The 24,206-nt window shown below is 36.4% G+C and overlaps 1 protein-coding gene across 17 annotated transcripts in view; it reads right to left on the bottom strand.

Moving 5' to 3' along the window:
* MYCBP2 (MYC binding protein 2) overlaps window positions 1-24,206 on the bottom strand; it is a 201,252-nt gene that overhangs the window by 120,000 nt on the left and 57,046 nt on the right. For 15 of the 17 annotated variants that reach the window (XM_069802496.1, XM_069802497.1, XM_069802498.1 and 12 more), the window contains exons 15-20: window positions 23,415-23,619; window positions 22,546-22,691; window positions 20,376-20,477; window positions 11,838-11,945; window positions 3,323-3,442; window positions 2,786-2,867 (exon numbers count right to left, since the gene is read on the bottom strand). In XM_069802496.1, the coding sequence (XP_069658597.1) occupies window positions 2,786-2,867; window positions 3,323-3,442; window positions 11,838-11,945; window positions 20,376-20,477; window positions 22,546-22,691; window positions 23,415-23,619 (763 nt within the window). Of the gene's footprint in view, window positions 1-851; window positions 976-2,785; window positions 2,868-3,322; window positions 3,443-11,837; window positions 11,946-20,375; window positions 20,478-22,545; window positions 22,692-23,414; window positions 23,620-24,206 lie in introns of those variants that run through there. The other 2 variants (XM_069802502.1, XM_069802512.1) reach the window with 2 other exon arrangements.

Raw genomic sequence — 24,206 nt, 5'->3', positions numbered from 1 at the left:
TATAAGCAGAGACTGACAAATCCTTCATGTAGTGAACAGCTCATCAACATCTACCACTGTGGATTTTACAACAGAAAGCCTACGCAGACTAGTTTAATGGCTCCAGCATACTGATATGGAAAAAATGGCCTCCCAGGAACCAGATTACTTGCATTTTAAGGGGTCCATCTGTGAATGGCTGAAGTCTTTGCTGGAGAAAAAAAATAACACTACCTTGTGCATATTGCTTGTTCCTCCACACCATTTCAGTTCTATTAATGGTTTACTGAGAATCACATTGTCCTGTTCATCTGCTGTTTCCTTGTGTGCATAAAACATAGTCTGAAGTCCTTCTAAGGCATGTGATATGCCTCATTCCTACTGAATTAGGAGGGAGAACTTGTGGTGTTTACCATAGTCTAACAGAGGAGCCCAGAATCCCCTTAGTTAAGGAGAAAGACATGTCTGGATAGGTGCACAGAATTCAAAATAGTTAAGCATTTTCAAGACTTTTTAAAAATAGTCTCACCACTAAATCTTCACACTGCAAGATAGAAGTCTCTGAAAGGGTAAGTCATCAATCGCTGCCCAGGAACTTCCATCATTGCTTCACCTGGCAATGACGATGGCTCCCTCAGATGAAAATGAGAGTTCCTGCATTTAACCTGACAGTTCTTGTTCTCAGGGGCCCCCATACTTAGATATACTAGCTAGGCTGCCTAAATATTACTTTTTTTTTTTTCCCCTCCCCTCTCTCTCTCTCTCTCTCCCAGAAACACAGTGGAGTATCAGCTCCTGGATTCAGAAGTTGATGTTCTTCCTGAGGTCAATACAGGCAATGTGACACACTGCATGACTGACATACCACTGACCTGGCTGGAGCTGGCCATCTGAGCACCACTGCGTCCCAACTGAGGTGGAACTCTGCATAAGGACTCCCTGTTTCCTTCTCTGAATCCCTTACTGTGAGGACAGAGTAGAGATCTCTACTTAAAGCTGGAAAAAGAAGTACATCAATGAGGAAATTATCATTTGAATGATGGTGCTAAACAGCAATATAGTACTACAGCCAGTTCTCATGCACAGGACATAGTCCAAATTTCTTCAAGGCTTTTTCCAGACACTCTCTAGGGTCTGTTGTAGAATGATACAAAGGTCAGTGCCAAGTCACTTGTACCTCCTCAGCTTCTAGGCCTGGTCAAGCACTATCCTTTGGCACAGGATGTTTCATGTTCTCTTCTAGGATCTCACTTGGAACTACATTTGGTCTCCATCCAGTTTCTGTCTAAATGAGCAACAGATGTAGGGTTTACTACCTGAAATTCTGACAGATACAGCAGATAGCTCCGATGCCTTCAGAAAAGCCAAGCGATTTCAATGCTGGAAACAGTAGACAGTAAGTTACCAGTACAAATGCCACTGCTGTTTGTACCTCTTCAGGTGTTAAGACAGAAACTGGCCTTATTCTAACAGTGACTTGAACTGCCAGCTAAAGCAGCTGTAGCTTGGAACAAGTATCCAAGAATTTCCAGGAATGAAAACCAGAGTACTTATCTGTGATACGGCTCTACCATAGGCAGAAACACAGACTGCGTTCACCAGTCCAATGCAAACTGAGTAGGGGTAACAGTTTAGAGACTACCATTAGGCACAGCAGTCAATACAAAGTAACACTTCCAGTAAACTTTCTTCCTTCCCTCTCCCCCTTTTGTTTAGTGAATCCAATGAAAGTTTTAAGATGATGAAGATTTCTTCAGAAACTTGACAAAAGAAATGATTTGGAAGTCTCCAAAGAGATTAGGAGGATAGATGTTCAGTAATTTTCATCTCACTGCTATAAGAGAAATGACAAAACTGAAGACAGGTCATGGATGCTCCACTCTGTATGCCTTTTACATAAGGAGACTGGGCATTACTGGACATACACAAAGCCTCAATGATTCCTACTATTCAAAATCCCTTGTCTTATGTGTTATATGGACATGGCCAAAGAACAACATTATTACATTTCCTTTTATGGCAGAACACTGATTTTTTTACTTTAGTGAGTAGGTAAGATAGTAAGGATGAGATACTAAGGGTGAGATTGAGCTTCACATTAAAGACACTTATATTTATCTATGCTCCCACTGTGGTCAACGGAGATCAAGCCCATAAAGTTTACAGAGCTACTTAGCATACCTAAAGTAGATAAGTAGTGGGTAGTTAGTCAAATAGCTCTCCACACTCTGTTGACTTCTCTCTTTCCATTGACCACAAAGAAAGCACACATCACACTCATGCTGACATCCAAAATAAGTGTCTACAAAATGCAGCTGAGATCCAAGCTTAGTGACTTAATTTTGTATTAATAATAAACAAAACAAAAATGAGAATTTTATCATAACTGATAATGGTGTAACAGAAACAGGTTAATCTAGGTTTACAACATTGTACTATTTGAATTATTGCATATGTAGTATTTTACAGAAATAATGAAATCTTGATGAGATTTCAATGTCATTCTCACATATGTAGGGAGAATTGAAGAGACAGAAGCATTTCAAACTCAATTATCAAAGCTATGCTAATAACTATGCACAGAAGCCTTCATGTATTAAACAAATTACTTGCACAGTACAACAGTACTGTTACTGTATCTATATCCAGGGGATTATGGGGAATAAGTGCAGAACAAGAGCTTATCGACTTTATTTGGACAGTATCTGAGTTTTCACACTTGCTATCTACAGAGAAACAGAAATTTAGCCACTTTTTATGCAGCAGTGCAGAAATACACAATCACATCCTTTAATTACCAGCTCACCTGGAATTAACATCACCATGTCCAAGTTGCCCATGCTGCCCGTATCCAAATGTGTAAACATCACCATTCTCCATCAAAACCACTGAAAAACAAACAAACAAGGAGATTATTTTTCTGACATATGCACATGTTAACATGGTACTGCCCCAGTGCTGGTTAGCCTTTCTGAGCAGCACAGGTAACAATCCCTACTGAAACACTAAGATGTTTCACTAAGAAACACGATACGAGATTCTGCAACCCATCACAGCTAGTATCTCTATGCAGGGCTAGAGCTCTGCCATACAGATGTCTTCATATGACTCAAAAATTGCTTAAAAGCTCTGATGTAACTCAATACACGATACTTAGTCCTTTTCACTGTTGAAGGACAGGGTAGTAGGCTACAAAATGATACTGCAACTTTTTTGATCTTTAACACTCCCATGTACCTCCTTATTGAAAATTAAACACAAAGCAGTAAAAACACATATGAAAACATTACAAAACCCAACAAAAATTCTACGCTATAATTAACATTGATTTATTTGTTTTTACCTGAATGGTGAAATCCACAACTGACTTGTACAGCTCGCAGTTCACAGTCAAAGCGGACAGCTCCTGGTGGATAGGTTGTGATTTTGCTGGCATCCTTCTCACCTCTTTCTCCACTTCCATCTATAAACAAAACTTAGTTATATCCCATGTCTTCTAAAAGAGTTATATTAGAAGAATGAATAGATCAAGAACAGTAAATAACTCCCCACCCCGCCATTTGTAAGGTAGGAGAAAGAACTCACAGAATAGTAAGAGAGAGCTCAAATGTGGCATCAAAGTAGATGTGAAAGCTGACAGAAACTCTATTTCCAAACAACCTACTACAAAGTTACACACTGGAAAATACCACATCCTCTAAAGCAGAAGCTTCCAAAGAGCATACAAAAATGACCAGCAAAACAGGAAATTCAAACAACTTCAGAAGTTTTGCTTAATAACCATCACTTCCATTCAATAAAATAGCATTATGAAGTACACAGAAAGCACTGTAGTTAAACCTCAATAGGCATAGCCTGGTCTGGTTTTTTTCAATTACAACTTCTTAAGGATTTTACTTAACTCTAACTTGGCCATATAGCTCTTGTTTTACATAACTACCAATTACTTATGCAGCTCATTTCTAACAATGCTGCCATATTCACTACTCACACGTCTGTTTCTTGTCTAAGATGCATTTTTAGACATTGTTTCTGTGATTTCTTTTAGTAAGCATGAAGTGCATTATTGGTTCCTACAGTCAAACTGCCCTCGCATTAGATAAAAGCACTGGAGTGAAAAATAAGTGTATTATTTATTAACTTCTTGAAAGCCACTGTCTTCTCCAGAAATCAGAATGTTTATATCATCTAACAATTACACTATAATTGAACTATGTGGTCACAGGGTCGCAAAGGAAGGCAGTTTCGTTAATACTAGCAGGAAATCAACATGACAGAGACACAGACAACATGCTCATCACCATTAAAACTCCTATACCTGTGTAGAAAGCAGGCAATGAAAGCTCTAAAGAAAGTGCATTTTCACAATGAAAAATTTCATATATGAGTTTAGTCACACTGTGTCTAGCATAGAGAAATGAAAGAAAACACATTAAGTGAAAATAACTGCACAAAGGAGATTCCACATTCTTTCTGAGATAATTCTGACCAATTACTGCTTTATTAACAAAATTGATACAGGGAAACGATTGCTGCTCAAAGCATTCAAGGTGGTGTTAATTTAGAACTATATTTATAATTTCTACACATTTTCCTGAATAATCATTAGTGGAAATCTGAACTCTGAGACTTCATTACTTAGTGTGCAGCATAGCACTTGCAGACTTACAAATCTTTTAAAACATAATTCTGTTTTTATACATATTGCTGAAACTTTAATTCCTTTTTATTGCATGGAAACTGCTGACACAGTAAAGTCATTTCAGCACTTTTATTACAAACCAATTTTAAAATATTACTGTTCTGAAAATATAGCTATTTTTGAGTGATGACTGAGTACAGAAATAATATGAATCTCCATGTAGTTTACATCTGTAAAGGAACAGTGCGTATAGGTATTAAGTAATGCTTTTGAAGAATTAGGTTTAACAGCACACATAAAGCATTCCTTTGAAAATGTGGGTGCCCTTCATCAAAAAGAATTACACTTCCACTATATGTTGGATATGTGTGAAATGGAGACATGGTAAAGGAATGTCTGCTCTCAGAATTGCCATGGCATTTTTGAGTTTCTTCCAACAGCGTCAGTTGTGTACTACCAGACTGCATGCACATTAGAAAAAATGTTTCTGAAGGTCTATCTGCAGCTTTTTTGGTATTAACAACAAAAGCAAATACAAAGAGACAGAACCACTATTTAACAACAACAAACCCTGAAAACACAGAATTTTTCCTCCTAGTCATGTAATTCTGCCTTAACGTGCTTCTAGTATTTTAGTTAACAATTTGGCTATTTCTTAAATATAGTACCTTTTAACATTTTATGCCTACTTTTGAGTTAAACTCCACATGCCAAAGTAATCAAGAGATAGTTCTAAGGGCTAATATTGCCACCAGAGTTATTTATTCAGCAAGCAGCCTACTTACTGCTTCTGTCTTTCACACAAGCTTTTTGGACAGGAGCAGAAAAAAGCTAATTGTTCTGGAAGTCTACCCATGGCCCCTGTCTCTGTCTCCCCTCCTTCCTCAATCACTGATGACTGTAATGAAAAATGTAAGCTCTCCCAATGTGCAAATGCACTTGAACAGTTATCTGCCAGGAATGCACATGTCCTGTTAAGTATGTGTCATGGCTGCATGCACTTCCTACAATGAAACTAACTAGACACACAGCAACCATGTCACCTATGCACAGTCATGTTAACAAAATGTAGCAGAAATTAGATGCACAGGTAGATGTGCTTCTCCTGCCTCATCGTAAGAAAATAATACTGCTCTTAAGTGCTTCAAGAACTACTAGTAAATAGTTGAAAATTGCTGTTTTCTCAAATGACAAATATGTGATACTGCCTTTAAGTAAAAGATGATTCTAGGTATATTCCCATTTTTTCCAAAGTTGCAGATGAAAGGATAACACCATATTACCCTTAAGGAAACACTAAATACTATTGTGCAAGATGTAGAGACAAGTACATTCACATGAAACAAATTGAGAAATAAATTTATTTTAAAGGAAAAAGTTTTACAGAGTTGGCATTTTCAAATTCCAAAGTTAACGTCTCAAAGCCTTTAAGAAAGCAGGAATGGAAGCAACCGTCTTCCATACACATCTTTGCTTAAGCGTGAAATTTGCAAACTGAAAATGGAACTCCTCTCAGCCTTCTTTGCACGGTTAGTAACTGTCTCATGACTCTTTAATCAGCTGGATCTTCAGAACTTGATAAGCACTCTAAAATAATTTATGTGCTCTAAGTACAAAACCCTTGTAACTAAAAAAAGTAAGATTCAGCTAGTCTTGTTTAGAGAGGAAATAAAAGTCTTTTGACTAAAATATACAAAGCTAAATAGAATATCACTACTTATTTTTAGAGCAATACTTTTGGGCTACACTGTTTATCTGTATACTCCATTACATGGCCAACAGATATCGTATTTTTCCAGCAGCACTGGCCAGGAGAACCCAGTTCTACAAGCTCTTACACCTAGAGAAAAGGCTGCAAATGAACTGGGCCACCCCCTTTCCTTTCAGTACATTCACAAAGTCAAAATTTATTAGATATGTGAGTGAAAGGTGGATGCAGAAAGCTTATTTGCACGTCTTGAGGAACAACTGTAACTATGGAGATACACGCTTGCTTTTTTTCAAACAATTGTGCACATATTCATTTCATTAGAAGTAATATCAAACAGTTGTTCCTAAAAGGGAAGCATAGAAAGGCTACTGAACCAGACACTCTTCTGGTTGAATGAATGGAACCTTGTAAGCAGAGCAAGTTATTACCTCCAGTGTTATCTGACTGGACTACCACTGGACAGAAACTTTGACTCTTTCAACTCTCTGAGAGAAGAAAGCACCAAGGAAAAGCTTCAAAGTGCTTCCTGCTGACAACACGGAGGGGTGGGTTCCATGAACAACTTCACAATGAGGGTTTTCATCCTGGTTGTCTTATACAGTCGGGGAAGGAAAGCGAGATAACTGGAAATACAACCAGCAACACCCCCCACCCACCCACTCCATCTTCCTTAGAAAATTCTTAACTCAGCTGAAGACAATTTTTCCCTCTATGAAACATGCTCAAAAGTTCTGTTGGCTGATATTGCCACCACAAAAAAAGGTGCTTTCCAGGAATGGAGAAAAAGCTCCTTCAGTACCAACAGCAAGTGAAGTCATAAGATATAAATGAGAGTTCTGCTGGCAAAAAAAACAACCAAAAAACCCCCAACATTGTTACAGAATGGGATCTTGGACCCTTGGTCCAGACCTGAGGAAAACCATTTTGTTAGTGTTCCCCAGCTGCAGTAAGGGTGATGGTATTTCATTTCACACTGACCATCTCTGGAGGAGGGAAAAAGTGCTTCTAAAGATGTTAAATACATTTCTTCTCCCCACAGATTACAAGCTTTAATGCAATATGACTGTACACAAAAAATTCTGAGAATAACTGTCTCTTTAGACCACACCATTTGGCAACAAATCTTTGTTCATTTCAGCAGCGATTACCCAAACAAAGCATATCAGTCAAGTTATTGGTTAGTATCTATGATGTTCAACCCTCACAGGATGTTCTGAATACTTTAATATCATCTATAGTCTTTATATACAACAACATTACTTGAACAAATCAGACTGTGACTGCAGCTTCTTGGCTGTCCACCACAGGCTTCAGCTGAAATATCTGTAACCATTATTATAGCTACAGTGCAGGGGGAAAGAAACCTACCTCTGGTTGTGAAAATCATCCATCCTATGAGGGCAGGAAAAAAAGTAAGTCTGTTGGATGTTTCAGAGGTTGCTACAGAGCTTACTTGAGCTTATAGATGAAATTTGATATGCAGAATCACAAGTGCGTAACACTTATGATAATGTGGTAATAAACTTGCATTCTAATTACAAACTCAGTAATAACTGTGTCCTGAATTTTTGTACCAGTATTGACTTACTTGTTCAGCTCAGCCAAAAAGTAAATGCAAACAGGAATTTACTGGCCAAATAATTTATTCCATTATCTGACACGGATGCAAGTAAAACTGCAATACTGAGAAATGGCAAAGCACATCCATTATCTCCATGTACTTCCTTTTCTATGCTATATGAATACAAACGCCAAGAAGTGTATTTGACTGAGGGTGTGAATTCTTAGGTATTTTCTGTGACCCAGATAGTTTTTTCCTCGATCAGCCACTGCTGGTCCTGCTTGTTTATGATTTGCAATGGTTCACAGCTGCAAGTCTCCATTTACAGTATATGACATGAAGAGTTATTCCTAACCTCTTCAAAATTCTGGGCAACTTCATCTAATGAAATTTAACCCTCAGAAAGAACTACTAAATGATGTGGAAAAGAGGGGCTGGTATGAAATATAAGGAAGTCTGAGTAGAGAGACAGAACTCATAATAGCAAAAAAGGTATGCTATAAAGAAAGTCAACTTTGTCATTAATAATTGTTATTAACAAATTAATATTTGTTGTTATAACACATGACAACTGCTACTGATTATGTATGCTTGTGAGGTTTGACATACTCTCACATTCTTCAAGAATTCAAGAAAGTCCCTGTCTAAAATGTCTCCTTATTGGTGACAGCATGTAAAAGCCTAGTAAAGAAAAAGTGGCTCCGAAGCATTTTTGGTGCAACTTTTATCTTCCTACGCAAAGAGCAAGTCTTAAACAACATGTCTTCAGTTGTGTTTGGGAACACTTAGCAATGAAAACAAGACTACCAGACTATGGAAATGTCAATATGGAACATATAAAGACTCCAGTATCATTCACTTCTAAGTCTTAGATGTAGGTTTTCATTGTCAGCTGTCTTTCTCCAATAAGTGCTTCAAACTACCCTTCAGTGTATTTTACAGTTAAAAAGTAAATTACAAGTAAATTTTCTTGAACTTCTTATAATTTTGTATTAGTATTTGCAAAATGGTTGATATATAGTTTGTTCCATCCATCCACATTCAGCTTCATCTAGCCTTTGTCCTTTTGAGGGTATTTGGTTTCATATTGTTTAGAATTTTTTCTTCATTGCCACTACTCCCAAATACAGCAAAAAGGTGGGATTTACTTGCAGAATCTTAACTGACTCAAGAAGCTTACCTTGATTTTAATTGCTACTCAGTTAACTTCTACAGAAACTCTCAGCTCTACAGTTAAGAAAATTCTACAGACTTCCATTAATCTTTTTTACTCAGATCCCCAGCGATGAAGTCCACAGGGACTGGAGATGCAGACTGGGAACTCACTACCTCATTAAAGAATGAGGATGAAGCACAACCTCATTTCTCTTCTTAGTGTTAAAGCAGTCCATGAATACCAACAAGGTGGGACCTAATCCTTTCTACCTATACTTGTGATGGAGACACAGACATAGATCAGAAACATTATGATTATGCTTAATATGCATTTTTTGTAATAACAAGGATCTTGATATGCAGACCCTATAAACATGAAATGAGTAGATGACAATGGCAAGCTTTCCAGAAAATGGGTATTTTGAAGAAGTTGAAGGAATTTTCAATTAGGCAATTCAACAGAATTCCAAAAGTGAAAACCATAGATTTGATAAGACATACAAGTACGTATCAAATATACTTTTTAAATTAGGCCATAATTGTCAGTCCCAAAGAATCTGTTCACATTCAAGCTTAAATATCATTATCAAGAGAAGTTCTGCAGCTGGAAATGGAGAGGCAGGAACAGGTACCAGCACATTTAGTACTGGCCTCATCAGTACTACCAGCTGAAATAAATTTTCCTTGCTTGAAGATCTTAAAGGTCTGGTTGGTGTGAAGAGTTACAAGACTACTTTAGCAGAAACATCCGAAGTAAGAATGCTGGTTTGGAAAGCATCACATTCAAAACTAAAACAAAAGACCATGCTGATTTCAATGTTATAGTGTCCTCTTACTGAAGTCAACATCCCTGCCTCAGGTTGCGTGATTACTGCTTTTACATTCTCTATATAGTAAAAGAACCATGCCGTTTAAGATGAGGTATACTTCTCTTCCTCACAATTCCCACCTTCCCCATTACTTTGATAACAACCCACTTCACCAGTTTTCCTTTTTCCCTTGGAAGCTCTTCCTGGAGTTAAGGGGCATTTCTAGTGGAATTTATGGTCATCTTTTGAGAAGCAATCTTCTGAGGCAGAGAAGGGTCTCAAAGGTTACTTGTAAAGATATTAAAATCTTCCTTATCTGTTTAGCATGAGACACAAAGAACTAAAAGAAACTGAACATTTCCTTGCATATAGCCTTCCTCAAGGAAAAATAAATGTTTGGTTCTACAGAGCGTATCTGACAAAATCTTTCAGCATGATACAGACCTTTAGCATTGTTCTTACAACTCCAAGAAGCAATGTAAACCTCAAACTGACACTAATGAATACACCTCTTGTAAGGAGATACTTGAGCTGAAGTGAGTTCCAACTACTAACACATGCCAAAAAAGTACAGATGTAGGCAGGATGAACATACTCCTTTATGCACTCGCCTATGAGGTCAAGGGATTGCAAGCAGTACAACTCGCAGTAGTATCCAGCTCAAGAATACTGGTCATCAGCAAATTCTCACTCAAATGACAGCATTTAAGTTCCATATGTTTTGTCTTTCAGCACCCAATCTCTCCCAGGGAGATTATGATAGGTTATTCTATTTAATCTACTAAGATTTAAAGCTCAGATGATATGTCTTCCAGATAGATTGAATATATCTTCCACAAATACAAAGGACCAGATTCTGCTTTCATTTCCGTAAAATAAACTTAAGATGATTTCATGATCCAGTATGTTCATATCTAGGTAGGCCCATCACCCCCACACACTGAATTCATATCCCAAAAGGCTTCAAACTGTCATACAATTTGTTTGCATACATGCCAAATACTATCACTAACTTTTGTCAATTCAACTGAAATGCCATTCTAACAATTATTTTCCTATTTAGCTATTCTTTAGAAAATAGCTGAAGTGTTCTGGGCTCTCACCATTTTAGGAGCTTTCCACTTACTTTGATCAGGTCTGTAATCTACATTTTACATATTTATCCTTTATATATAAATACGTACATACCGACACATCTATATACAGATATATACAAACTACGATTAGATTTGATACAGCTCAACTTTAATAAATTCAGTTGAAATTTTTAGTAATACACTACCTCTTCCTAAAAAAAAAATTTTTTTAAAAAATCACTTATATCTGAAAAAATTACACATTTAGAAATTCAAGGTATGATGAACTGGCTTTCCAGACATACAAAAAAGTCAGAAATATCAGACACTCCCTTACTTATATTCTTCAAAAGAATGTTTAACTCAAGAATATTACACTGTAAAACCTGTACTTTGATTTGTATTCTCCCTGTTCACAGCTAATAAAAAGAAAAGTGTTGTTTACATTATTTTAAATATTTCATTTCTAAAAAAGGCTTGTTAAAACATACCTATGAAAAAATTTATGCTAGAATTAAGAAGTCTGGAATTGATAAGTTAAAGCAATCACCCCAGATATACAACGCAGTTTCAGAAAAACAACGCAAATGCAATGCAGCAGTCTGAGTCACTGGAAGGTGTTAAAGTTTCCTACAGTAAAGTTAAAGAACCTTAAGAATGAGACAGCATTAGAAATGAGAATAGATACACAGAAAGACAATGCAGATTTCATAAAAAAAAAGTCACTTTTAAAAAAAGGTCAACATTTAAATGCATTTTCTTTCTCCTCAGGTAACAAGATACTAACAAGAAGAAAGGCAGAACCCATTTTGTGCAGTTCTTGAAAAGACAGATTCAGCGCACAGAAGAAGTGACTGGGAGGACGGACTTATTTCCACCCTAGCCAATAAGGAAGACCAAATACCTTTGTGCTTGTCCCGTTTATGCTTTAGCTGTGCTGGATGGGGTCTGATTCTGGCTAGAGCCTGTTCTCGATGGTTCATAAAAATAGGACCAGGAAATACAAGGGGGCCTGAGGAGAAACATTTTGCACATGCATAGGAAAGCTCACAAAATGGAAACTGTGTTAAACAAAATTCAAATTAAAAGCAATGAAAAAAAATGATAATTATATAATAATCTTGTTTTCCTAAACTCAAAAGGCCCTAAATAAAAGAAAGTTGCCATTTCTCGACAATAAGACCAAAATATTATGCAAAGAAACAATAAATGTCCCATAGTGACAGTTTTACCTGAACTTATAAGTATGCAACATATATCCATTACTGTCTTTATCAGTTAAAAAGATTGTCATGTCTTACATCCTACAATATTACATTCAAAATACTAATTTGGAACAATATCATCATACCAATGATAAATTTAAAAAACATAACCATACAACTGTTCATAATTACCACATTTGAAATGCAAAGTTATCACTTATAGAGAAAATAGCTACCCAAAACCTGTTTCATGAAGAAAATTATTCAAATCATACGATTTTTTTAATCTACTTCCTAATTTTGAAATCTATTTATTTTTAAAATATTTCCCATTTATGTAAAGGTCTTGAAGAGAAGATTCGAATATGAGCCGGCAGTGTGTCTAGATGGCCAAGAAGGCCAATGGCATCCTGGCCTGTATCAGAAATAGTGTGGCCAGCAGGAGCAGGGAGGTGGTTGTCCCCCTGTACTCGGCACTGGTGAGGCCGCACCTCGAGTCCTGTGTTCAGTTTTGGGCCCCTCGCTACAGGAGAGACATTGAGGTGCTGGAGTGTGTCCAAAGAGCAATGAAGCTGGTGAAGGGCCTAAAGAACAAGTCTGATGAGGAGCGGCTGAAGGAACTGGGGTTGTTTACTCTGGAGAAAAGGAGGCTGAGGGGAGACCTTTTCACTCTCTACAACTACCTGAAAGGAGGTTGTAGTGAGGTGGGTGCTGGTCTCTCCTGTCAGGTGGCTGGAGATAGGACATGAGGAAATGGCCTCAAGTTGTGGCAAGGCAGGTTTATGTTGGATATTAGGAAAAATTTCTTTACTGAAAGGGTTGTCAGACATTGCAACAGGCTGCCCAGGGAAGTGGTTGAGTCACCATCCCTGGAGGCATTCAAAAAGCGCATAGACAAGGCACTTCAGGACATGGTTTAGTGGGCATGGTTGATGGTTGGACTCCATGATCTTAAAGGTCTTTTCCAACCTAAACGATTCTATGATTTGTATTTGAAGAAAGCAATGATGTATATATTTAAAATTTTCTGCAGACTACTTTTTCTTTTTAAAACCTACACCCAAGCAGTGCTGTATTAAGTTTAATTGAGGCTGATTATATGTAGATCATGGACCAGCAATTTGTTCCTTAAATCTGTATTTTTCCTCTATTCTAAAGGCTAAGCATGCCACCAAGAATTTCTTTGGAGGCATCTTCTTCCAGAAGTCTCACATTCAATGCAAACCATGAATCAGGAGCAGCTAATTCTGCCAAGTGCCACTTTCACCATTCCACCAGTTCGCAGACTCAGTCCTTACATGGACTTTCAAAAAAACCAAAAAAACCCCCCAAAACAAAACAAAAAAAACGCCAACAACAAAAAAAAACCACACCCCCCCCCCCCCAAAAGCCCAACCAAACCAAAACACCCCAAATCAGGCTTTACGTCATGTTATAAACAGCTTATGTGAAACTTTGAAAACAGGTATTCCTCCTCCTTCTCCAGAATTCCTGATACTCTATTTCCTTAGCTGAACTTTATTAACAAATTAATGTAGGCTAAGTTTTCATAAGGGCCCATTGTCTCAGGTTTCCTGCTGTCAGCTCTAGTCCATCAGTTCCTTCACTAACAGTAAACAGTATGGAAAGAAATTTAAGTAAAAGTTAGGACAAATCTATCTAGCTTTAGAACCTTCAGATGAAGAAACTTGTCTTCACACACAGAAGTTCCCAAATTTTAGCATTAACTTAAAAAAGAAAATAAAAAATGTTTTAAAAATCCACTATTACCTTTCCCCCTTGCTTTGAGATTCACACAAAGGCCCTAAACTTCATTAATCATGTATGTTTCTACACACGGCATAGATTTTTTGTTTTGGTTCTACTGTATTTATCTGGACTCTCTAGTTAATTAAGAGGTCTTTCTGATGTTCAAGGATCATAATTTGCTTTTGCTTTACCTTCACCTTGCAGATTCTTCCTTTAGTTGTCTTGCTATTGTTCCCACTTTTCACAGTCTCCTCTCAGTTGAAGCTTCCATTTAACAGATACATTTTTGGTAAAGATTACTTTCTGACAGGCCACTTGCTGCGTTTAACATCCTACTTCCCAGAGTTTAGACTTACACAAAAACTTACACCACGCTTTCCCTCCTTCCAAGTTGGAGGATAGATACTGAGAAGTATACTGAGGCAGACCAGGAAAAGGCAAGAAAGGGGAGAGAGATGAATGACAAAGATTATGAAAGCTAAAGATGTTTGAAGGACAAAAGATACAGAGAAAAGGTGGACAAAGAACAGGAGAAAACAAGGAAAAAAAAGGGGGGGGGGGGAAGTAAAAGGGACTTGCTTACTGAGAAGTTCCTAATGAAATGAAAAGTCCAAGAAATAGAGAATGGACAGGACAATATGACAAAAGTGAAACTCAGATTAGGAAAGTCACAAAAAGAGATGCAAGGACTGCAAAGAGTGTGGCTTGAAGTGTGTGGATCTAAGATATCTGTGGGTGATCAAACAGAAGTGATCTCTAGATAACTTAGGCAAAAAATTCTGAAGTTCCAGAAAATGCCTGCCCAGGGGACAAGACACAGCTCTGAAGGCAGCCTTCGGCATTTTAGCACTAAGAGCAAAGATGGCAGAAAAAGAGAGAATTTCAAGAGGACAGAAGGAAGTGAAGTACATTAGGGTGAGTAAAAGAACTACCGGAGATTTGGGAGGTAGAGAGTGTTTAGGAAGCATGAAAGGCTGTCAGCTCCTGTATGGTGCTAGTAGATAGCTGCCTTTAGGTGCCAAGCTGCTTGTCTGAACTACACTCCCCTAGTCAAGATGACAATTCTGTAACAGTATCTAACCTTCTGATGAAAGCAGGATTTATCTGTTTCTGGATATTCCTATATACTCTCCATTCCCACCCATTATGTAAAGAACCTGAATCCAAAATAAAGTTAAATGCAATGTATCTCCATTTTGTCATAATCTGTATCCAATCCATGTAACAGGATGTGCAAGTCTGTCATCCTCTTTGGCTTTTTATACATGCTACTTCTTTAACATGATCATAATATGAGAGGAAATATCTACATTTTGATTACATTGTGATGCCTGCATGTTCAGTCACGTGCTGGCAAGATGTAAAGTACCTCCTCTCCTTCCAAAATAACACCATAGGAAACAAAACACTAGGACAATTCATCCAGACCATATCTGCTCTCTGCTTGCATCTGAGGTTGCCTGTACAAAGGGAGCAGAGTTTAGGTACTGTGAATTATTTTGGTAGAACAATTTAGCCATGCCTTAGACACCTCCCTTATTTTGTTAAACAATGCCACAGAGTATTATTTGAAAAACTCTTCCAGAAACCTCTAACATAGATCTACATGGGGAATAACAACCTATTACTATTTCAGTAGCTCAAGATATGGAGATAAGCAAAGGAGAGTCACCGGTGGACTGCAGTGCTGCTATGTTAAATCAGTTGCTATATGATACAAAATAACATTCGCTCTCTCCTTTTATATTTTATAGAATGTTTTGCCATAGCTAGGCTGCAAGGTTAAACGTCCCTGGCCTAGGTAATGCCAAAATTAGCTTTTATTTCTTGGTCCTGCAGGATCCAGGCCTTTCAAAATGGTCTTTGGCAGTGAACTAAGAGCATAAAGGAAAAAGATATTTATCCACAGAAATAATTTCATTTTCTAGCAAAATAGAATGCATTTATTAAACAATGCAGTGGGCTACAGGAAATATACACAATTAATATCATTCTACCTGCACTTCTGTGCTTTGCATTCTTGGCCATCTAAGCACTTAGGCAGAACTATCGAAGAGTTTACTACTTCATTTGAATTTATATTACACATATTTTGAATTCTTCTAGTACCTTTGTCTAAACAAATGCTGTTTGGCAAGCTGTGATTACAGAAGACTGAAATCAGTGATCTCAAATGGTGACTTCTACAGGAATGCACTGAATGTAGCAGGCTACCTGAAAAAATAGTACACGACCACACAATTGAAGATATTTTTTTGTAAAATAATAAAATATGGAGGCAAAATCCTAATATAGAAAAGTAGTTATCTAATAGGTCAACAGGTGGTAAATTTTAAAGAAAAATATTTCAGAAAATGAAACCGGGGACAAATGCTTAGTTTCACTTCCAATAAAGTGGAAAACATTATACCGAGATAATGTCCCACCTCTATAGCCTTAAGGGAAACAAAAGTTAATATTCCTGTGAGGCAGGGATACTAGTTAAGGTGCATGTTCTTTAAAACTGTATTTTTCAGACTATGAGTCGTAATTTATTATTATGCCAGAAATATTCACAGAGAATGTCACTGCTGTGCAGGCACTAAGGTTAATTGCAGTTTGCTTCTTTTATTCAAAACACTGAAAATAAAACCAGGATACATGTCTTTCCTGTGTTTTTAAAGCTCTTTTCTACTGACACTTAAATTGTACAAATTAGATGTGGAAGAAAAATTATTATGGCTTTTTATAGGGGTAAAAAAGAGATGCATGCTAGCCAATAAAAGCATGCAGGGCAATTTGGGGGTGATAGAGAATGAGATGGAAATAAGATTTATGATAATCTTAATTTTGACACTTTCTTCCTTCTGTATACTAGACTGTGTATATATTGTTAAATAAATGTGAAAGATGCATTTCTGTATATAAACACATCAGGTAAATTAGAACAGTAAATATAAACCAGAACCATTCTCATTGAGTCTATTGCAAATCTGAGTTCTAAAACTATAATAGAAATATAAGTATTTCTACTTTAAAAATCAGTTTTGTTAACAATAATCACCTCTTTCAAAAAGTAATCACAAACTCAAATACAACAATGTAATTTCACAGAACTGTACCTGCTGGTCATTAAGGACAAAAGGCTAGAGCTTTCTCTTGAAAGCATTCTTAAAAAGAAAGTCATGTAGGGGTTTGATATTGTTTCAAGTAAAAAGGGTTTTTTTGAATTGTTTTGGTTTAAAGAACTTTGAAACAAATATAACCTCCAGGTCCTGAAAGCATCAAAATAAATATTTAACTAAAACTATAGAAAGAAGCTGCACTGATATTTAATGAAAAATATTGTATTTGAATAGTTCTGCTGTATATTTAGGTATATGTTCAGCAATGAACAGAGAATAGCGTTACTGACAAACTGATTCCAAGTTCATAGTGGCTTGGGACAGATGTTAAACAGATTCATATGATACTCAGCCTACCACAATAAAATTAATTACTGAATTAACTGAATCAGTTACACTTCAGAAAAAAAAAAATCAAAAATTGCCCAAATATAGGCAGCCTCAGATAATACTCTCTCAAAACACAGTAGCTTTGACTAAAATTAATCAGTCTTCTATGGGTTCTTTTGTTGTTCCAAGTAGAATAAGACTGATGAAAAATAATTTTCCCTTCCTCTAAGAGCATCGAAAGTTAAACCTTGGTTAACTACACACCAAATCTGTGTCTCAGTAATGATCATCTAAATGTTTTACATCATAGGTTGACAAAGAGAAGTAGTGAAATACCAGGGAAGCGCAAGACCATTTATTATCACCATATTGAGCTATTTCTGTATTTTCAGCTTATTAGTTAAGTATAGTTTATTTAAAAGCTATTCTCACATTCTCACAGCCTTCTGAAAAAAACAGAATTATCTTTAAGCAATAAATCAAGATCTGCAGTGTGGAAACCAGTACACTTCCAGCACTTGTGCTCTTACACCTTTGTCCTAAACTTTACTCCTATTTCAACACATTCAGCGGGAAAAATGAGAGATTTCTTTGTGAGTTTTTGTTTTGTTTGCTTGCTTGTTTTAGGAATGAAATATTCCTACATTTACTTAGAAAGCTTTCATAGTCCTCTTGTTTATAAGACATTCAAGATCTACTGAAAATATTTATATTCAATATAAGGTCACCAATTGTAACTAAAGAGTGATTAGCAACATTCAGTGATGGATCCTATTCTTGACTATCAAAAACTACATATGCTTTGTTTCTCACTGATCTGGCATAGAAGAACAAAAGCCACACATTAACACAGTACAACCCAGAAATCATAATCCTGAAGGAAAGACCCTAACAGAGCTAATTTGGCCTTTAACTGACTAATCAATATTTTCAGAGAAGTAAAAGGTTGAAACCTTTCTTCGGATCTCTAAATATGCAAGGATTTCATTAGCAAGGATTTGTTCAGTTACATATGCACAAATACTAGAACTTTTTTGGAAAACTAAACAGTCTGCCTAGTCTTCATAATATTAGCATAACTAAGTTTTTTCAGGTTGCAAAATCTTTTGCACAGCAAAATGAAAATCTAGTAGATTATTTAAATGTTTTTGGTCTCTCTCATGAAAAGAAGAGCATCATAAGAGTTCTCAAGAATGGTACTATTCTTTCCACCAACTCATGGAAAACCACAGCATTTGGATGGAGAAGCAACAAAACTCCAACTTTTTCATCTGATTATGTAAATCAAGATTGATTATAAAATCAAATTTTCATACCTGATTTTGTAAATCAAGATCTCTAAGTATTTGTGAAACACTATTCCCAGCTTTATCACATAAGTCATTCTGAACTGAAATAGGAAACTAATCTCCAACCCTTCCAGCTAGACATACCCACTACCTCCAATAGGCACATAGGTATGGAATTTCAATGTTCTTTTGATACAGAATATAATCTTGATGTGTGCAACAAGCTGGCCAGCAGTATCTTTTTAGCTACAGTCCCTATACGCCTATCAAACCAACACCACCACCACATTCCCAATATTCATCACCTGAGACTCTGTTAGATCCAAAATATTTTATTTTATTTTAAGAGACAGATGGCATACAAAAGGGATAAGCTGCTCTGGTTCTACTTCTAACCACAGAAATGGAAGCAAACCGAAATGTTTCTCTGATGCTCTTCCCCCCCCCCCCCCCCCCAACTGAAATTTACCTCCCAGCTCTGTCATCATTACCTTTCTGGGCTGAACAGCAGCAGCTTTCAATAATATCTGGGCATTCAATGACGATTCAAGAAAAAAATTATTGTTAGCTGTACCTAGTATTTGCCAGCAGTATGCAATGCAGCTCCAACATAACCTAGACAAAGGAAGAAAAAAGTCTTCCCCTCTCCACCTTGCAGCTAAAATTAACCACAAAGATTCAAAGAAAAAGAAATATTCCATGCTTTTCCACATGCATAGGAAACTATCAGCTTTCTCTTCCTTGTTGCTCCTTATTTGTGGTAAGACCCGTAATTTCTTACATGCAAGTGAAATAAAGCCACAATTTGCCCCACAAGGTTCACTGGTGTGGGGTCTAGGAACTAAGTTTGATCACAACACGCATTTTGCATCTGAGTAAAAACAGTATCTAATTCATAAAAGGAGAATCAAAATGGTATTTACTAACACAGCAGGAACTTGAAGAGCAAAACTTTCCAATAAAGTTGTTCCTCTTCTCAACACACAATAATCTTACCAACCATATCATCATGCTTCACTAAAATATTACGTTTTATATCAGTCTAAATCTCTCATCTTTAATTATTTGCAAGATTAAGACACTGAGGTATTTTAAAACAAGAAGAGTACTGAAAACCTGTTAAGGTATGTACTGTTTGTGTGGAAAATCAACAATAATTCCTGAAGCAGATAATACACAAGGCAAGAAAATTTTGAAATTATGTAGTGTTTTGTTTTTTTAATTCAGTCAGTGTGTCAATTTTTTCCATGCTATTCAAATACTGAAAAGTTCATTTTATAAAACAAGAAATTCTGCTATTATACAACAGAAATTCTATATTATCATAATATTTTCATAATTATATTAATAAATAAATAATTCATATTATAGGTAACTAGCACTAGACAGGCTTGCAGTCATTTCAACTCTTCATATAAAAAGGCATATAAACTCTTCATATAAAAAGTGTTTTAGCATCTAACACTAAAAAAAACCTATTATTCAACCAGGAAACAGCAAAAAATGAAAATTGACTACATGAAAGTGATACAAAATGCTATTCTTCACCATTAAAATTCTGATTCTTATGAGTAGACTTTGTTAAATTTTTTACAATTTTCCAAAAGCATGCTAAATAACATAAGCTAGCTATTTAGGTTCTGATTTTTGTTTGGTTACTGTATTGGCTCACTGGAGCAAAACTAATTAATTTCCATTCTTAGAAAACAGACTAAGTTGTTTGCTTAAAATGTTCAAGCCCCTCATCAATAAGAAAGTCACTTACCTCTTCCTTCTTCCAATCTATGTCTCCTATTTACACGTTGCCGCTTTTCTTCTTGCCGTAACTGAAGGTGTTCTTCAATATTAACTCCAGGAACAGGGACAGCTACACAGATTAGGAAAATAAAATATGTAAAACTATCTTTAAAAATTGTTACGACGGTAATAAACCCTAGAAGTTAAGTAAATGAAAACTGAAGCCTACTTACTACCTGCTTTTTACATGGCTCTGACACAATATTTAGAAATAAAGCAATTGAGTAAATTTGTAGAAGAGTTTAAGGCCTTATCTCTGTATTTCCTGGTTTTCACAAATCTGCCACAATTCCAATATCACTGAAAAGTATTTAGTACTTTCTTTCTATCAGGCATATACATATTTATATTTAGTTGTTATGGTTATCTCAAATTTTCCCAAAAAAGTTTCAGAAAGGATTATTATTAAAACAAGAATAAAATTGTTTATATTTTGAAAATGTTTTCAAAAATAGATTAGATAGTTTTTAGTTTAAGAATGCTTTACCACTATACACTCTGTGCTTACTAAGAAGCATGCAATTACTTTAATGCATGTATACATCTGTAGGTAAATCTGATTTATTTACCAAACTAGCTAATTTAACAGGAATTTGAAACAAACCGATAAGCACTTTTTTAAACAGAAAACATGACTTGAACACAACAATAAAACTACTATAAGCACTACATTTTTCCAACGTTTTTTCAGCAAATTGCAGCAACCTAAAAAAAAAAAAATGCTTTGCCCCCAACATCAAACAAAAACTCCACCTGGCAGCACTGTCACCTTTCTCCAAACAAATGTGGTCCATGCCCTCACCTCAAACTATGCCAAGCCCACACACAACCAGGAGCTGTTGTCTATCCTGATAGGAGAGGAGTTAGCAAAGCGGAGCTTAGCACAAAAACTGTAACTCCACCTGGTCATGCATGAGAATAGAGCTGTGAAGCAGAGCTGCTATTGCCACATTCACCATCAGTATAAACCTACTTCGGTGATAGCCATATACAAGCAAATTACATTTAGAAATATCCGTATGGAAGTATCAGGACTGCACAGTGAGGTTATTTTTGGTCCTTGGTGTTAACTTATCAAGAGAACCACTTCTAGTTTTTATTTAACTTCTGCTTGGGGAAAAAAAATCCCACACTCGAAAGTATAGTATATAGTTTTCTACTATTACTATTCCCCCTCCCCGCCCCGATAAATTGGTGAGATGTATATTTTAAGTCACACATCTGATTATTTTGTGGTACTTTTCTATACTAGATACCATATCCATGTATCCATGCAGGATTAAGGGCTCTATGTAAATCTAAACATAAAAAAAAGCAAGGAAGGAAAGTCTGATCTCCAAAAACCTGTATTTGCCCAGTTGTAAATACAGAGAATACAATATTAAAGATTCTGTGACAACAGATCTTATAAGGCAAGATCCCAAACTGTATTTTCCAATAATCATACCAGTTGGTAATTTTTCCCCTAAGGTGGGTATTTGGGGGGGGGTGGGATTAGGGGGTGGTGGGAAGTGTCTCAGGTTTTTTTTTAAAGTAATTTCCACATTCCTGGAAGCTTTTTCTCTCTGAAAATTTCTAACAGAAAAAAAGTTTTCAAGAAACAATATTCCCCATCTTTTATGTGACTGCAAAAAAACCTGATAAAAAGATTACAGAAAAATTTTCAGGCTATCAAAAACGGACAAGAACAACTTTGTAGTATCAGCATTAGTACCACAACTGCACAGGTCAAAATGGCACACGTCTACAATAAGGGCAACTTCGAAATATTTCACTTACCAGAATGATCCCACTTTGCTATATCACCAATAAATAAATCTGCCAGATAAGCAGCATTTTATCCATTTTAACAATATACTAAAACTGTCCTGTAAGTCTAAAAGTTCAGTAATTTGATTAGAAAGAACTGCATTATTTAAGATACGAAGTTTTATCATACAGAAGAATCAAAATACTAACCAAAATATTAACTGAAAAGAACAAACTATTTCTAAACTAACCTGCTAATCCAATTCAAGTTCCAAAAGTCAGCAGTGGGATTGAGTTTATTAAAGATTGCAAACAGATGTACTGAGGAAAAAACAAATGTGCAGTAAAAAAGAAAATTAAAAGCCATCTTGCTAATTCATATCACTTACCCAGCAAGAGATCTAAAGGTATCATCTCTTTTACAGCATCAAGGATTCCTCTTTGCCTTGCTTCTTGGCCATCCAGTTCTCTAGCACACGCCTTGCAGCAGCCACATACAGCACAGCCTGACTCACCTGAGCCACAGCCACAGATTCTGCAGCAAACAAAGTTGCTTTATCACTGTCTTATTTCGTGCATTACTGATGCCTTGGTAATTAAAACATACATTATTACTTTGTTCTATCTGTGGACACGTAATTTTTCCTGAGGTAAACAAAAAGTATAGCTAGTTTAAATCCTAGCTGCTGTTGCATGGTACCAGGGAACATACACTGACCATACATATCTGAACTGACTTCTCAGCACTAACTATTCGTCACTTAAACATACACCACATGAAAACTCGAACAAGGAAACAAGCACATGCAATGCTGGAGAAATAGTAACAGCAATATGTAAAGCAGTGGCTCTTTATGGAGTGCAACCCTGAAGTAATAGATAAAAGCAACTGGAACAAGATAAAAAAACTTCCATCATAGGACAAAGAAAGGTTATCCCATAGCCAGCAGCTCTGTCAAGAGACAGATTATATTAGCGTTCATATTCAACAGCTTCTAGTAAAGAACTATACACTAAAGAAATGTAAAAAAATGCATTTAAAACTAAATCACCTGCAACCATCACAAGCTATTTACAAAAATTTTGACCTGCTTCAGATTTTGAAAGCACAGACTCTCTTTTTAGATGTAATCTTAAACTTCAGTCTAAGGTAACAACACATCAACTCAGTTTACATTCAACACACGCTTTAGCCATTCAACACACGCTTTAGCCATTCAACACACTATAGCAAGTATATTTCCATATGTTTGCTTACCCTCCAGGTACTCTGTCAGGACGCCCACTACTAACACAGCTAGCTCCATATCCTGTGCAATCTCCACACACAGTGCACACCATACACTGCTCCAGCTTCCATTTATGCATGCCTGGAGGACACATCATGGACTTCTCATCTTTTTCATCCAGTTCCTCTTCTAGGTCTTCATCCATTGCTGTTGCCATGTTCTCAACTCCAAAACCTAATTAAGATATTGAAACAACAGCTGTTTTCCGAGGCCAACAGTGGCTACTAAGGAAGCTCTGAAGAACACTCACAGATCAGATTTTAAAAGAAATGACTAGGCATGCCTGATTTGCATGCTCAGCCAGCATAATGACACTCTTGAAACCTCTCTGAGCATGGGCTGGGGTATATAGCTAGGTTTCACAACTGAAAGGGAAATGAAACATTTATATTCAGTATACAAGTAATAGGTCATTTACTCGTCAGGCATAAAATACTCCAATCCAGCAAAGGTGAATAGGTTTGACTTTTCATACCTATGTTCAGGAATAATGGAAACGTTCAGTTGTGCCAAGAAAGACGTAAACTTGCATTCAAGCCCCACTTAGGCAAACAACAGCCTCCACACTGAATGCAAACAAGGAAAGGTAGAAAATTTTTTCTTACTGGGTCAACCGCATGTAGTAAGACAAGGAGTGATGAGGTTTGGTTTTATTAATTTTTTTTTGAAGAAAATCTTTTTCACTGACAAAAGAAAAGTAATTGAGGGGTTTTTTTAACATAACTAAGTTTACAAGTATGTGCAAAACACCGAATACCTGA

The sequence above is a fragment of the Haliaeetus albicilla genome, chromosome 15 (genome assembly GCF_947461875.1).
Source record: "Haliaeetus albicilla chromosome 15, bHalAlb1.1, whole genome shotgun sequence".
NCBI lineage: Eukaryota > Metazoa > Chordata > Aves > Accipitriformes > Accipitridae > Haliaeetus > Haliaeetus albicilla.
This window is presented reverse-complemented; position numbering and strand designations above follow the sequence as displayed.